At 42.1% G+C, this 15,153-nt stretch overlaps 3 protein-coding genes across 4 annotated transcripts; 2 read left to right on the top strand and 1 right to left on the bottom strand.

Moving 5' to 3' along the window:
• The first annotated feature begins 101 nt into the window (after nucleotides 1-101).
• ccdc152 (coiled-coil domain containing 152) lies at nucleotides 102-5,935 on the top strand. The gene is made up of 8 exons (XM_023425614.2): nucleotides 102-351; nucleotides 983-1,088; nucleotides 1,614-1,682; nucleotides 1,904-1,968; nucleotides 3,078-3,213; nucleotides 3,544-3,671; nucleotides 4,207-4,320; nucleotides 5,151-5,935. The coding sequence occupies exons 1-8, from the start codon at nucleotides 289-291 to the stop codon at nucleotides 5,277-5,279; spliced, it is 810 nt and encodes a 269-aa protein (XP_023281382.1). The 5' UTR covers nucleotides 102-288; the 3' UTR covers nucleotides 5,280-5,935.
• Nucleotides 5,287-12,527, top strand: nim1kb (NIM1 serine/threonine protein kinase). Of its 2 annotated transcripts, none has more exons than XM_023425613.2 (4): nucleotides 5,287-7,338; nucleotides 7,572-7,873; nucleotides 9,167-9,435; nucleotides 11,014-12,527. In XM_023425613.2, exons 2-4 carry the CDS (start codon nucleotides 7,600-7,602, stop codon nucleotides 11,770-11,772), a joined length of 1,302 nt encoding a protein of 433 aa, XP_023281381.1. In that variant the 5' UTR covers nucleotides 5,287-7,338; nucleotides 7,572-7,599; the 3' UTR covers nucleotides 11,773-12,527. The 2 variants fall into 2 exon arrangements, with proteins under 2 accessions (XP_023281381.1, XP_023281380.1); XM_023425612.2 differs by having other exon boundaries at nucleotides 7,596-7,873.
• Nucleotides 12,528-13,240: 713 nt separating this feature from the next.
• On the bottom strand, nucleotides 13,241-14,791 carry gadd45gb.1 (growth arrest and DNA-damage-inducible, gamma b, tandem duplicate 1). The gene is made up of 3 exons (XM_023425594.2): nucleotides 14,595-14,791; nucleotides 14,270-14,477; nucleotides 13,241-14,153 (listed from the first exon to the last, which is right to left on the bottom strand). The coding sequence occupies exons 1-3, from the start codon at nucleotides 14,735-14,737 to the stop codon at nucleotides 14,040-14,042; spliced, it is 465 nt and encodes a 154-aa protein (XP_023281362.1). The 5' UTR covers nucleotides 14,738-14,791; the 3' UTR covers nucleotides 13,241-14,039.
• Nucleotides 14,792-15,153: the final 362 nt, after the last annotated feature.

Consider the following 15,153-nt stretch of genomic DNA (forward strand, 5'->3'; position numbering starts at 1 on the left):
TATTGAAATCAATTAATAATTGGTCTGTTCACGAGCCCTAGGTATGAGCAATGGTGTTCACGAGCCCTAGGTATGAGCAATGGTGTTCACGAGCCCTAGGTATGAGCAATGGTGTTCACGAGCTCGTAAAGCTAACTTCAACGGCGTAACTTCTTAGCTAGCAGCTAAAGACGATTTTTATTTAGCTAGCTTAACGTCAGTGTCGCTTTTTGAATCAAACAGAGTCAGTAATACGACAATTAATTTACTCTTTGCGACAGTAATTTGCTCTTTTCCAGGACTGACACCATGACCAAGTTAAACTGTGTTAATCTTGACCAGTTTATGGAGGAGTTTGCTGAACTGGAAAAGGTAAGGTAGCTAGCTTATTAATGGATAAATATGATCTGTGCCATTTGATGTAATTGCCTTGTTGTTTTTCAGTAGGTGTCACTTCAGTAGATTAGTGAGTGGAAAGTATGAGGAGGAGAAACATAATTTAACGTTAGGTCTTCTCTCAAAGATAATTACAGGTTGCCGTAAGGAGTGTTTGGTAACCTCAATCATAATCTGACAACTTCAAAGAAGATAACACAGCCTACCTTTACTTCTAGCCTACTACTTTTACTTTAACTTTTCAACTTGCCTAGTTTTGCTGTTTTTCTGTATTTCACGTGGATGGATTAAGTTGGCAAAGGAGAAATGCTCACTAACACAGATTTAAACACATTTTGTGAACAAAATTTAAGAGAAAACGTCCCGTGTGTGATAGATAGATAGATAGATAGATAGATAGATAGATAGATAGATAGATAGAAATTGTATTATCGCAACAGCCAAGACACATACAACAAAACAAAGATATACAACAAAAAGCATTAAAACAATAATTGGAATACAATGGGAACCTAACAGACACTGAACTAAAACTGTGGTATGTGAAGTTTAGAGTTTTATATTGAAGTTTAGAGTATTTGTATTCATCTTTATATTTATCCAACAGGAAATTACAGCGGTTAATGGCAAAAACAACCTGTTGGAGATCATGCTGGAGGATGCCAATAGACTCATTAAATTCTATCTGACCAAGGAGAAAAGTCTGATTGAGGGTGAGTTTCTTGACTTTACATGTAAAAGCTTTGGGGTTTAACACTTGTTTTACTTTTGTTTGCTTTCCAAGATGTAAGAGCCCCGTGAAGCCTGACTTGATGTTTGTCTCCCTCTGCTGGTGATATTGCCAACGACAGTCCTGACTGTCCTCTTTCAGTTCAGTCAAAGCAGAGCAAGGAATTGCAGCACAAATGTTTAAGAACGTTTGTAATAACAAGAGAAACACTATGGAATATAATTTCTAATACATTGTCATGAAAGTCAACATTCAGACAGATGAACTTCATAGCTCAGACAGATTTTACTGTCACTGGAAGGGTGAGTTGTAGTGTCATGTAGTTCTTAAAGAAGTTTTAAACCATAGAAAATTAAGCAATACATTACAAAATTCATTTAAATGGTTGTATAAACTTCCTCTCTCTCATCTAGTTGTTTTATACAGGATCTTATACATCTGTATGGTGTTTAAAAACTAGCAAACCATCCATGAGAACATGCTAATTCTATTGATCAACCTGTTGCAGAGAGAGACAGCCTTCTCATCACAGTCAGCAGACTGCAGCAGACTCTACAGGAGCAGTGCAACCTCAGAGGTAACTGTAATGACACACTGAACATGCATATAAAAAAAAAACAATAATAGAATTCCAGGTCATTTAAAATACTCTCAATAGTTTTTGTCAAGAAGAAACAATATGTTTGACGTGTTTCTTAAGTGCTCACCCCAGTGAAGCTAATGTTGCAAAAGAATAAGGTCTACAATGAATAAAGAGTCTTCTGTTACTAGATATACGTAATTATGTTGCTGTTGCAGTGGAGAACGAGAGACTGAAGAACAATATGGCGCACATGAAACGACAGAACGAGAGATCAGCAGAGGTAAGGACTGAAGCAGGGGACAAAACAGACCTTTTTCACAGCAGACATTTTACTAATAGAGTTAACAATGGCTCCAGTCATGTCAAGTGTTCCAGTAAATCATGGCAGTGAGCCAACATGCACAGTATACATCAATGTCATGAACCTGAAGCAGCTAAACAGGATTTAACCATCATTCATTTTATTATTTACACCTCTTCAGTTCCTGCTGCGACATGTCAAAATGTCTTCCATGTGATTCCGTGAATCAAGACTTATAATTGAAAATTGTGCGTTTTATATTTCCATAGCTGTTCTGGGAACAAGGTAGTGTTGCTTATATGGCATGATAGAAATGTTTATTATGTTCTGAGATATTTATCTATTGTAGACTGTATACAAGAGTGTAATTGGGGATAATCTCTGTTTGATTTATTCACTTAAATATTGATACGTTCATCCTTATTACCATGCACTCAGTATTATTTGACATGGTTTCACCTCCGAGGCCACACACAGGCTGCCCTAATCTCCTGAGTGGTGGAGGCTTTTGGGGCAGACAGAAAGCTGTGCAGTTACTTCTCATGGCATAAACCTACCGCCTACTACGTCCTTTGCTCTGGTTTTGGAAAAAGGAAAAAAAAAAAAATTTATAAAACATTTATTTTTATTTGCATGTGACATTGTTTATTTTTTTTAAAAATCATGGAAGTTTAGTCCAGCTGATCATCACTCAAGGTTAAGGCACTTTTGCTTGCTTTTTTATTTATTTCTTTATTTTTATCTGGTTTCATTTGGTTTTGCCACATCTCTAAATCTCAGTTTCTGAAGACAGATTACATTGTAATGTGTAATTTGCTTAGTCAATATAAATGTAAGTTAATAAACAGCACTGACATATATATTTGTTTTGGACATTGACGACAAAACTGTAGATGTAAGCACTTTTTTTCTGGTTTCAAATGAACACCTACTAAGTTACAGATTAATTTGAAATCAGAATGATCAATTGACCGTCTTTGTTTGCCTTCTTACCAATATTTTATTTTAAAGTAGGTAGCAATGTGAAATATTTGCCCAGAGCCAGCATCGGTGAGTGTCGTGGTGTGTGGCTTGTGTGTTGTCGACAGGACGGAGAGGCTGAGCTTCAGCGGCTGGTCGGTGAAATGAAAACAGAAGAAGACAGACACAAGAGGGAGCTAGAGGCTGTGAGGCAGCAGTGCAGGAGAGAGGTGGAGCAGGCTCACAGGAAGGGTTTCAGTCAGTGTAAGGCCTCACAACTCACTCAGTACACTGACTCAGTGGTCCCGGTCCAACTTCAGACGTATATGATATCAAAATCTTGCAGCTACACATGCACTTGTTAACAAATTATATGATTGTAGTTTAAAAACAAAACTTGCCGACTCCCTCCATGTTCCGTTTATTTTTTTGTTTTCTATGATGCAAAACTCAGCTGTTAATTGGACGTCTGCTTTTCAGTGAAACATCAGAGCAGAGCAGCAGAACAGAAAATAATTAAGCCAAAAAATAGAGACAAACAAAGCAAGTATGTTAAAGATGAACCTGTATTCGGCTTGTTTTATTTCCTGACAGTGGAAGCCAAAGATGCAGAAGCAAAGAAGCTACTGGAGGAAAAGGATATGGATCTGGAGGAGATGAAGAAGAGGCTGAAGGATCAAGAGAGGGAGAGGCAGAGCGAGCTCCTCAAGTTACAAATGGAGGTAAATGAAAAGCCACACTCTACTTCACTTTACTGTAATGCAGTCAACTCAGGACCCTTCTCCAGGCGTTACTGATGATTACAGTCTACATGATTCTGAAATACATGTTCATGTGTAAAAACACTAAAATGCTTGTTTTGTTTCCTTGTGTTAAAAACCTCACAATGTTGAACTGAAGAATTCTTTATTTAATCCTTTACTAAAGCACAAGAGTTTTTAAAGATTAACAAGTAAAGTCTGAGTCTGTAATTGTTTTTTTCATCTTCATAATATATGAAATACAATAACTTGTCAGATAATCTGCAGAATTGAAGAGGCCAAGAGTTTGTCTGCAGGAGGTTCACATCTAGATTCAGATCTAGTATGGACAACATGACTGATCCACAGCAGCCTTAAGTATTATTAGAAATGCTCTGTGAAATTAGGAGAAGTCCTGAGGAATGATTTCATGATGAACCCAACTCTGCTTTGGTCTTGAGTGGCCGGTTTCAGCTTTACTAAGTTTATTAGTCCTTTGCTCTGTATGTTTTGGCAGTTTGGTGCGAAGTTAGCCAGAGTTCAGAATACAGCTCAGTGGAGTCAACAGCAGCAGCAGCAGCAGCAGCAACAACATGGCTCCAACCTTCTCCCTCAGAGTGTCTTCAAGAGGGTGAGCAGCCCACACAGAACCTTCAATGTCCTCCCTCTGTTTTTCATTACAGGGCTTTATTCACACGCACAAAACAGATTCAAGTGGTAACTAATCTGTAACTCTGGTCAGAAACATATTTCATAAGTTCCAGTTTCTGCAGGAGTGATGACAAAATCTTGAGTGTAACTGCAACAGGTTTTGTGTTTGAAAGTTTGAGTCCTTTGGATGCAAACTTCCGCTGAGAGGAGACCAAACTTCCATTACGAATGACTGCATGTTTTGTCCTGTTAGTCCCTTCATAATTTAGTAATATCAGACTACTTCCCAGCATGCTCTCTCCCTCAGCTTTTTCTTTTGTCTGGAAGAGAAAAGTGTAAACAAAATAGCCCAAACAGGCCTTCAGACATGTACAGATATATCTATTATAAACATTGTGAATTGAATAACAATTTCAAAACATCATCTTTGGGTTCTTGGAAACTGTGATGTGTATTTTTCATAATTTGCTATTTTAGACACAAAGCTATTTCAGAAGTCATAAACAATAATGAAAACAATTTGTTTCAGCTGTAGAAGAAATTTGATTAGCAATTACTAAATAGAAAGCACATCACACTCAAATAGTCTGTGCATACAGAAAATCATTTACCGGCTGCCGTCATTCACGAGAATCACTGAATAACATGTTTAAAATCAGTGGGTGGCATTTTTATAGGTCGTCATTGTCAGTCCAACTCTGTTGTTCTGAGAAACGTGTTGCATGTCTTGTTTATATTGCCTCTTTCTAATGTGTGTGTGTGTGTGTGTGTGTGTGTGTGTGTGTATTAACTGTGCGTGTGTTTCCTCAGAAGCTGCAGTTCTTCCAGGAGGAGAAGAACAAGGAGATTGTGGCTCTGCGTCAGAGAATCAAAGAGCTGGAAGAGAACCAGCGTGCCGGCGGCCTCAATGACAACCGCCTGAAGAGGAGGAAGATCTAGGTTGTTTCGAGGCTAATGATGCTAATGAGCTGTTGACCTGTCAGCTCTGCAGGTGCATGAGGCTCCTGACTCTCAGGGGGCAGCAGTAACTAGAGGGTTTTAAAATGTATGGATTTGTATTTCAGTCTCATTTCAAAGCAAAATTCCTGAGTTGTCGACTACTACTACTACTCTACCACCTGTTTTGCTCTGTCACACCTGACCAGATTTGCAGTTTCACTGCCCTGCTCGCAGGTGACCAATGTGCAGAGAGTACATTTAAACACAGGACATATTCCTGTCTAAGGCTTTAATCCAATCAGACGTCTGCAGGGTGCGGGAGGAGGGAGGTGGAGGTGTCAACATTGAAGAAGCAATAGATAGCTGGAAGGCCAGTCCCATTCAAGGAGTTAGCCTCGTTTATCTCCTTTCATTCAAAGAAATAAGAAATAATTTAACTCTGAGTCATTTTCCTGTTTTTTTTCAGGTTCCTTTAAGTCAAACTCTTTCTATTAATCTTGACATCTTGAAGTCCGCTTCCTGTAACTTCTGTTCAACAACTTCCTGTTGTTTATGTTTAAGAAAGCAGGGGTCTGCAGTGATCTGCTTTCCTCAGTAGCATAAATCTTGTAATAACAACATAATAACAAGAACATAAAACTGAGTAATAATAAGAATTTGTTTGTATCTGCATTTAACATAGTCTTTCTGGACAGAAGTACTTCCAGTTTATCGATGGAGTATTTAGGATGTTAGCATATGTTTATGTTTACATACAATCTTACACACAAGAACCCAACTGATTCTTGATTTTGGACGCATGTATTGATATCTGAGTCAAAACATTATAATATTCATATTTGACATTTTAGTAATTGCACTTACTCGCTCTGTTTCCAGAGTTGGATGAAAAGGGTTAATGGCACTCTCGTGTCTGTTGTATGCTGAAAATTAAGCTATAGTCAGCAGTTGGTTAGCTTAGCTTAGCATATAGACTGGAAACAGGTGGGAAAGGCTAGCTTGGCTCTATATACGTTTAATTATTCCTTAAATTTGGAAAATTAAAGACTGAAGCTGAAACAATTGGTTGATTAGTCAGAAACAAACATTTCAGTTCTGTCTGTGATATGATAAAATGATCTGTAAGTAGCAGTCATGCCGATGTATCAATCAGGCTGCAACACAAGCTGCTTCTGCATTACGTAAAAGAAAGTAAGTTCACTTGTGCTCTGTAATGTCTTGATGTCTTTCGATCCCAGCGTCTCCTTGTTGTCCCTCGACTGCTGCTCACAGGGACGACACACCTGAATGAAGATGCTCCGCCTGGTGCAGCATTGACCTCATGCTTTGTAATCTCTTTATCTGTTCTGTTCAGCCACAGTCTAAGGGGGACAGGGAGCTAATCTCTGTAGGAACATTGGGTAATACTCTTGCATAACATTTCATCTTCACGGAGGCCAGTCAGTTCAACCTTGGCTGCACAGCACAACCGTTTCTCTCACACAGGTGTCTTCTCCTCAACCTGCAACCCAGTGCATCCTGGTCACATACAGGCGCACTGTAGATACCAATACATGCACATGTCCGTCATGTGTTGCATGTTTTTGGCCTTATTTTTGCCACCACGAACTGTTGTTAACCACTTGAAGGGATTGGGGTAGACCTAAGTTAAAACAGGATTAGAGTTCATGACACCACGTTAATCCTTCATCCTTCATTGAGGAGGAAAGGCTGTAAACAGGGAGAGGTGAAGGCTGAGGGGTGTGGCCAGGGAAGGCCGGACTGACTGTCCATTTCAGTGATGGCTCAAACGCACATGCCCCTTCCCCTCCTGTGTCTCTGGCCACCAGTGTACAGCAGTCTGTTAGAGAGAGAAGAGAGGGGTGGCAGCGTTCTGCTCAGTGGACTGAGACTTTTTGAGATGTTGTGACACAAACTGAGTCAGACTTCAGCATGTGTGAAGAAAATTAATTTTTCTTGGTGATATTGGGCCAAAAGAAGTACTTTTCTTTCTTAATTTTTTTGCTTGCAATGGACTCCATGGCTGTGTTTTGATGCAGAGCACCACTTTTGAAACTTGGTAAGGAGATGACAATCTTGTTTTCTACATCCTATTTATATTTTGTCAGATTTCTCCTGTGTTATTGCAGTCATGTCAGGGTTGTATGTTTCTGATCTCCAGTAAATTTATTGTAAAATGTGTACAAATGTATTTCCTGAGTTTACTGTAAAGTATTTCCTGTTTATGTGGTTCAGCTCCGTGTACAAACTAGCAGCTGGTAACGACTCAATCCCACTGTCATGTTTTTGAAGATGACCCTATCTCTGACCCGCTAGAGAAATGCCTGGAGGCCAGTACCAGGTCACAAGCACCAGGCTCCACCACAGCCTTTACAGCTTGACGGACAGCTCTGAAGCCGGCCCCGAGGATGATGAGGCCGAGACCACGCTGCGCCTCACCCCCCTGCAGAAGCTCACCACTGACATGTGCAAGGACGAGAAGACCATCAAGGAGCTGATCGTAGGTCGCAGGGTGGGCTTCTACAAGGTCCGTGGGGAGATCGGTTATGGGACCTTCTCCAGGGTCAAACTGGCTTTCCACGCTCTGACTAAAGGTACATGTGCAGATGTGTGTGCTACACTTTCATATGCTACTGTTTGGACCATCTGTCGCTCACACCTTGAGGAGCCCCTTTTGGTAAATGGACTGCTATTTTATAGAGCTTCTCTAGTCTTATGGACCAGTGGAAGCCACATTCACCCGTTCACACACCGATGAAACATCAGGGTTCAGTATCTTGCTCAAGGATACTTTGAAATGCCGACTGGAGGAGCTGGGAATCAAACCACCAACCTTCCGATTAGTGGACGACCCACTCTACCTCCAAAGGCGGCCAATTCCACCTTTTCCATTTCAACCCTTAACTTTTGCCTGTGACCTTTTCCTTCATAAAACTTGGCTTTGTAAAATGACTGTTTAGTAATTTCCTTCAGAGAAACCCAGAACACTCTGAGAAAAGCTTAAGAACAAGAATGAACAGCAAAAGAAAATAAGGTCTTTTTTTTGGTGTTCTACATGCGCCTGGAACTGAAACCCAAACCCAGCCTGTACCTGCCTCAGTTAGAACCCACCAGAACAGCAGTTGTGAGCCAACCTGACCCAAGACCTGAAGTTGTATTTTTGCTTTATTTCATTCATTACTGGCCGATGGCTCTCCAGGCTAATGCACACGTTGCCTACTCTCTGTCTCTATTTCTGGCTAATGTGGATCTACTTGACACACAGATGCAGAGAAAAAAGAAAAACATTTCTGAATAAAGTACATTTAAAAATAACCACACGCAGACTCAAAAACCAAAATCTGAAGTTTTACAAACAACAAAATGGCCTTAACCTGACATGAGGTTGTGGGTCAGGGAGCAAACTACTCTTTTCATTATTAGTTAATCTACAACTTGTATTTTTAAATGAATAATCTGTAAAATGTAACAACTTTTTTTCATTGAGTTAATCTGTTGATCAAATGCTGAAAAATGTCCAACAGATATCTTCCTCAAGTCTGAACAACAGTCCAAATATTATGTAAAAAAAGTAGCAAATCCTCACATTTAAGAAGATGGAACCAGAGACAGTTTTTCATTCTTGCTTGATAAATGACTTTAATTAAAAATGATTAAGGAAGGCTGGAAGTGACGGTTTAAAACTACTTACTCTGACAGTCCAACAATCCAAACACAGAGTAGTATTCAGTTAACCGTAAAGTGAAAGTATTAAAAATCTTCATGTTTAAGAAACTTGAACCAGCTTATGTTTGGAAAAGATTAATTAATTCCAAACACTGTCGTTGAAGTTGAAGTTTGTGTTCCCACTTTACCCGCTGTTAACCAATCATCTGTCCCCCTCGTAGACAAAGTGGCCCTGAAGATCCTGGATAAGATGAGGCTGGACATCCAGGCCCAGCGTCTGCTCTCCAGGGAGATCAGCAGCATGGAGACCCTGCAGCACCCCAACGTGGTGCGTCTGTACGAGGTGGTGGAGACACCGAGCCGCCTTTACCTGGTGCTGGAGTACGCAGGCGGAGGAGACCTGCACAACAGGATCTGCAACGAGGGAAAGTTTTCTGACAACAACAGCAAGATCACCTTCGCCCAGATCCTCTCTGCCATCAAATACATGGTCAGTGACTCATTTTAGTTTGTTTTTTACGTCATGCAGTTGTATTTATTTACCCTTAGTAATCATTAACATCACACATTTCTAAACCACAACTAATTAAAAAAGCAACAACTTTTCATTTTAGTAAGATAAAAAGAAAACATCTTAGTAAGACCGCTACAAAAATGAGGAAGAACAAAATGATTTGAAAGCACTAAGAACACATTTACATTTTCACACAAACTAAAAACAAATGTAATTATAATTATTCTATTATTTTCATCAAGTACTCTGCTGATTACTTTCTCTATTAATTTATGTTGTCCATGACTCTAATTAATTGCTATAGTTTCAACATGATTAATCATAGAACATAGTGTAATATACTACCATTAAGAGTTCAGTTTGATTTGATCTTTAGAAACGTTTGTTTAAATCCAATAAAAACGGCATCAAAATCAAGGTGAATAACGTTTGATAATGGAACCCACGATGTTTGGCCAGATACTGATATGTAGATTTGCCATCATGCTTATAAAGACTGGTGCATCCTTATTATGTGACCTAATGATGATATGAGTGGGTTGGCACTCTGTGGCAAGAAGTTTATTTAAATCAGATGAAAAACGGTTTTGCACACCTGCATCAGTAAACAGCAAAGCCACAGATGCACGGGTCCCTTTAAGGTAATGCCCACGTGTAGTCGGAGATCTTGTCAACATCCATTAGAGCAGAACCTCACACACAGTGTCAAGGACCAGTGGCAGGCAATAGACCTTTTTCACAGCGGACATGTCATAGCAGGACAATAGGTGTAATAATAATGTTAATTATGGATTAATTCCATTTCAGTGTGCAGGTTTTCAGGGTCCTGGTATTGTGCATGCTCACTCACTCACTTTTTTTTCTACTGGGAAACTTAAATAGAACTGAGCCACTGCAGTGCTATTGTCTTGAAGAGTTGATTCCCACAGGAATATGTTTGGGTCAGGTCGTTCCTCTTTGACGTGGTCTCTGTCCCTTAAAGTGATTCTCCAGCATTAAGGCCTTTCTGCCGTCTTACCAGCAGTTTCTTGACCTCCTACATGTTTAGCTTAGATCAGCACCACCACAGGAAGCTCTGGGAAACTAGCAGCTGACAGATTGGTCTTATTTTTATGATGAGGCTTCATCGATCACAGGATCTCTGTCCATGTGCAGCGAACAACATGGGAAGCTTTCAAGGTTTTGAAGTGGTACAGATTTGAGCCAGTTATCTAAAGCATTCCTTTGTGAAAACAAAGATGGCTTTTAAACTTCTTTGACCTACAATTGTTACTGCAGAGCTCGCATGCAGGTTTACAAAGCAATGTCCAATCACGACAACCTTTTTTCATTTGCTTTCACTTCCAAGTTGTTTGGATTACATTGTTTCATTTACATTGACTCATTATAATTCTAATATGTCACGATTATACAGCAGTGAAGTCCTGAGAAGAATAGAAAGACTGTTCATTTACAGTCTGAGTTATAGCAAAAACAACGGCCACAGATCATCTACAATCTCAGACCTGTTGGATATGTACCAGTTTCAAACTAAACAAGTGCTTCGTTCTGCAGCACAACATCAACATCATCCACCGGGACCTGAAGGCGGAGAACGTTCTGTTCACCAGCGGTGGCTGTGTGAAGGTGGCTGACTTTGGCTTCAGCACGCAGGTCTCAAACCGCAACAATGCCCTCGACACCTTCTGCGGCTCTCCACCCTACGCGGCCCCGGAGCTCTTCAGGGACGAGTGCTACCTGGGGCCCCCGGTGGACGTGTGGGCCATGGGCGTCCTGCTTTTCTTCATGGTGACCGGCACCATGCCGTTCCGTGCTGACACCATGGGCAAGCTGCGGCGCTGCATCATCGAAGGCGCCTACGCCGTCCCTCCCTGGGTGCCCGGGCCCTGCCAGAAGCTCATCAAGGGCATTTTGAAGACAGTCGCGGCCGAGCGCTACGCTGTCGACCAGATGATGGGCTGCGATTGGCTCTTACCTGTGGAGTTTCCCTGGTCGTTGCTGCCTACCGAACCAGTGAGCCCTCTGCAGAACCTGCTGGACTCGGAGTACGGGGACCTGGAAGAGATGGTGGAGGAGGTCAGGGGCTCGCTGGAGGAGCTCGGCTTTACCACGGAGCACTTACGAAACAATCAGCCCAAAGACAGCCGCAACCCCTTCACCGGGGTTTATCGAATCCTGCTGCACCAAGCCCAGAAGAGAAGGGGCTGCGACTGCCCCCCTGTGGTCCGAGGCATGGTGAGGGATCCCAAGAGGGAGGGGCTCCGGGCCTACAGGGGCCTCCGACACACCTCCAAGTTCTGTGTGCTTTCATAAGAGAGAAGCTTCAGCACAGTTTTTATACAGGCTTTTATACCAACAGAACCAGTAGCATTAGTGATTTTTTTTATTTTACTTTGTGTAGTTTTTACAGACAAATACTTTTTGATAAATGTATTTTACTCCTTCCAATGCAGCATTTTGTCATAGCCTAACCTGTGAGTGAAAGTGCCTAATGAAATGAAACAACAGTGATAGTTGTTGCTCCTTGCAGGAACAGTGAATTTAGATTCATCCTGTAAAACCATCCTGCAATATACAGTATCTATAGCAATGAATCTGCTGATCATGACTGTCTGCTTAATTGATTAATCATTTGATCCAGTGATTACTTGAAGGGAAGCAGTGCTGCTCAGTGTAGTTTATGGCCTTAGTGTCTGAGTGTGGACATGAGTTGTCAGCAGTCCAACTGAAGACTCAGGTCTGAAGATGTAAATAAGTTTATTTCTTATATTTTTAATCTTCCTGGGTCCCAGTGGGGGTCCCATCCCTTATGTTGAGAATTTTATTCTGTAAAATGTTGGAAAATAAAATAATGAGAATTGCCCTTAACAGGTTTTCCCTAATGCATTAAGTCTTACATGTAAAATATGATATTTGTGCACATGATTTTGGCCTTTCCTTTTGAGCGCACAGAGGACTTTCAGGAAATATTCAAATAACAAATGTTAAAGTTTCTTAAAGCTTACACCCACTTAAACCATTTCTGTCTCTTATTGTTTATGAAAAAAGAAATAAAGTGATTAAAGGAACTGATGCGTCAGGCAGATTTCATTGTTGAGATGCAGAGCAGGTGCTGCTGCTGCTGCTGCTGCTGCTGCTGCTGCTGCTGCTGCTGCTGCTGCTGAACCCAAACAGAGCTGATCTGGCGTCTTTGTTGCCTGTTTACCAAAGTTTCACTAAGTGCCTGCTAGTAAATAATAGTCCGGACAGCAGCTGGCAGGACACCAGATGATACTCAGGACCCCCTCGCGTCTCCACAACCGGCCCAAACCAGTCAGACCCAAAGCGACTGCCCCCAATGGAAACTGACTAACCCCCGGCTCCTCCCAGCCCCTGCCCTGCCCGACCCCCACCTGCAGGAAGCGGCAGATGGCGCGGCGTGGCTGCAGAGACATCTGCAGGCCAGACAATAGGCGCTCTGTGCGGACCGCTGGAGCTGACAGGCCCGGAGCTCCGCTATTGTGCGCTGCGCCATACACATGCAGATGAGGTCTGCAGGGGGAGGGACCGCAGTTTTTTTTTTTTTACTACGGGGACAACAGTGAGCAGATGACAGGCCTTAGCGCCTTCCATGCAAATTTTGCTGAGTTGTAAACTTTTGTTAGTTTCATAACCATCAGGCCTCATCCCCCCACCCTCACCCTCACCACCTCCTCCACGCAAACACACACAACACACCCACTCTTGTAAATCATAAAAGCCAGGTTTGTAGAGAAAGTGAAAAGACATAACACCAGAAATATCATCTTTAGTCTTTTATTGAACATTTTCCACTTACAATTTCTAATGTCTGTCAAACTTATAAATGAGTTTGTTTCCAACAGGATCAGAATATCTTCAGTCAAATCTTCATTTCTTTAACATTTATTTCTTCATTACATAATGAAGTGTTTATAAGATCATTTTACAACTTCTCATATTTTTTTAACATTAACTTAATTGAGCCATTTTCTAAAGTGAAACCTTTAGAGAAAAGACTTTTCAAAGTATTTTTTTTTCTTTTTTTTTTTGTTTAAGAATATTTTGTCATTGTTAAATTTCTAAAGTGAAACCTTTAGAGAATTAAGACAATTCTGGAAAGTGGGAAACATTTTCGCTGACTGCAACTGTTGTCATGTTGCTCAGCGAAGAGGACATCTTTAAAAAGTCCCTTTTTAAGAAGGCCTCTTCCTCAGCACCGCTTCTTCTCCTGCTGCGCGTGCTTCAACGTGCGACATTTGCTCTGTGGGACCACAGGACGCAGAACTCGCTTCTCCTTCCTCTCCAAACCTCATCCGCACAAAGAATGAGGGTCGATGTGTCGCTCTTGTGGCATACCTGACCTCGTTCACATAAAGAATGAGAGTCATCTTGGCATGGACGGGACAAGAGGCGACGGTTCACGGGGGCCCTCCTCGGGCCGGCGCCGTGCTGCCTGGACGGGAATCCTCCTCAGGAGTATCCAGGGATGAGCAGAAACAGGTTCATCCTGTTCATCAGGATGAGTATTTCCAGATAAGAAGCTTCACAGCATCTGAGCAAGAGAGGAGCCGAGGCCCAGATCAACGCTCGGGGAGGCTGATCTCAGGGACCCAGTCGTTCAGACGGCGGCTCTCCTCACAGAACAGGTGCAGCTTCTCCAGAGCAGGGTCCTCCCAAGACCCGTCAGCTGGGTTCTGTTCAAGCAGGAAGAGGGGAGAGAGTTTAGTCTTTGCGTCTTTGAAAACAGCATCACGTACAAACATGTGAAAGATAACAATAAAAGAACATGATTTAACTGAGGTCTACATACCGTGATGAGGACGCAGTGAGCGTCTTCAAGCTGCTCTGCCTTGTCACCAACGATCTCAGCCAGACGCTGCATGTCGCTCACTCTGACGATGCTGATGTCGTTGTCGAAGCAGAAGGACTGGATGAGGGTGAAGTGGATCTGGAGAGCGATGTCACACTCGAACTCCTCATCCGTGGCCAGGACGCAGAAAGACACACTGTCCGGGTCACTGTGGAGAAACAATAAAGAGAAAAAGCTCGTGAGATTTCATCCAAAACACAACCAAAAGTACCAGAGTGTATCCGAGTATGTGAACTGTCTCTCTTCAGCTGAGTCTCATACTTACACATTCATTACTTTTGCGCTCTCGTAGACACCGACGGTGAGGGAGTCGTTGTCTTTAGCGGACACCAGGACCTCCTCCAGGGCTTTGCCGGTGCACTGAGCACGCTCGGTAGGTTTCTGGATCAGAACCTCCTCAAGAGTCATGATGAAGATGAAGATATTCCAAAAAGGAAGCGTTGTAGAGAGTTGGATCGGAGAGTAAATCCGGAGAGGGAGCAGAGTGCTTTCAAACTCGCAGCCTCCCTCTTTTATACTCTCCAGCTCGTGCGGCGCAGTGAAAGCGCAGCGCCCTGATTGGCTGAAGCTGAATGGTGTATTGGTATGATAATGCTATTGTCACACTCTGGCTCGTGGCAGATTGATGGGGGTCATCGAGCCACGCACGCTCCCCCTCTGCGCGCAGCAGCCGGGCCTGAAACTAAAAATAGCTTCTTTTAAAAAAAAAGTTTGATCACTCTGCAGCACTAAATTGGTGCAAATGAAAGGAAACACAGCAGGTGATTGTGCTTGCAGAACTACATGCTGAACACCAAGTTCATTTATCCATGCAATTATAAGAA

This window comes from Seriola lalandi, unplaced genomic scaffold, assembly GCF_002814215.2.
Source record: "Seriola lalandi dorsalis isolate HSWRI2012SDOR001 ecotype SW California unplaced genomic scaffold, Sedor1 jcf7180002054791, whole genome shotgun sequence".
Taxonomy (NCBI): domain Eukaryota; kingdom Metazoa; phylum Chordata; class Actinopteri; order Carangiformes; family Carangidae; genus Seriola; species Seriola lalandi.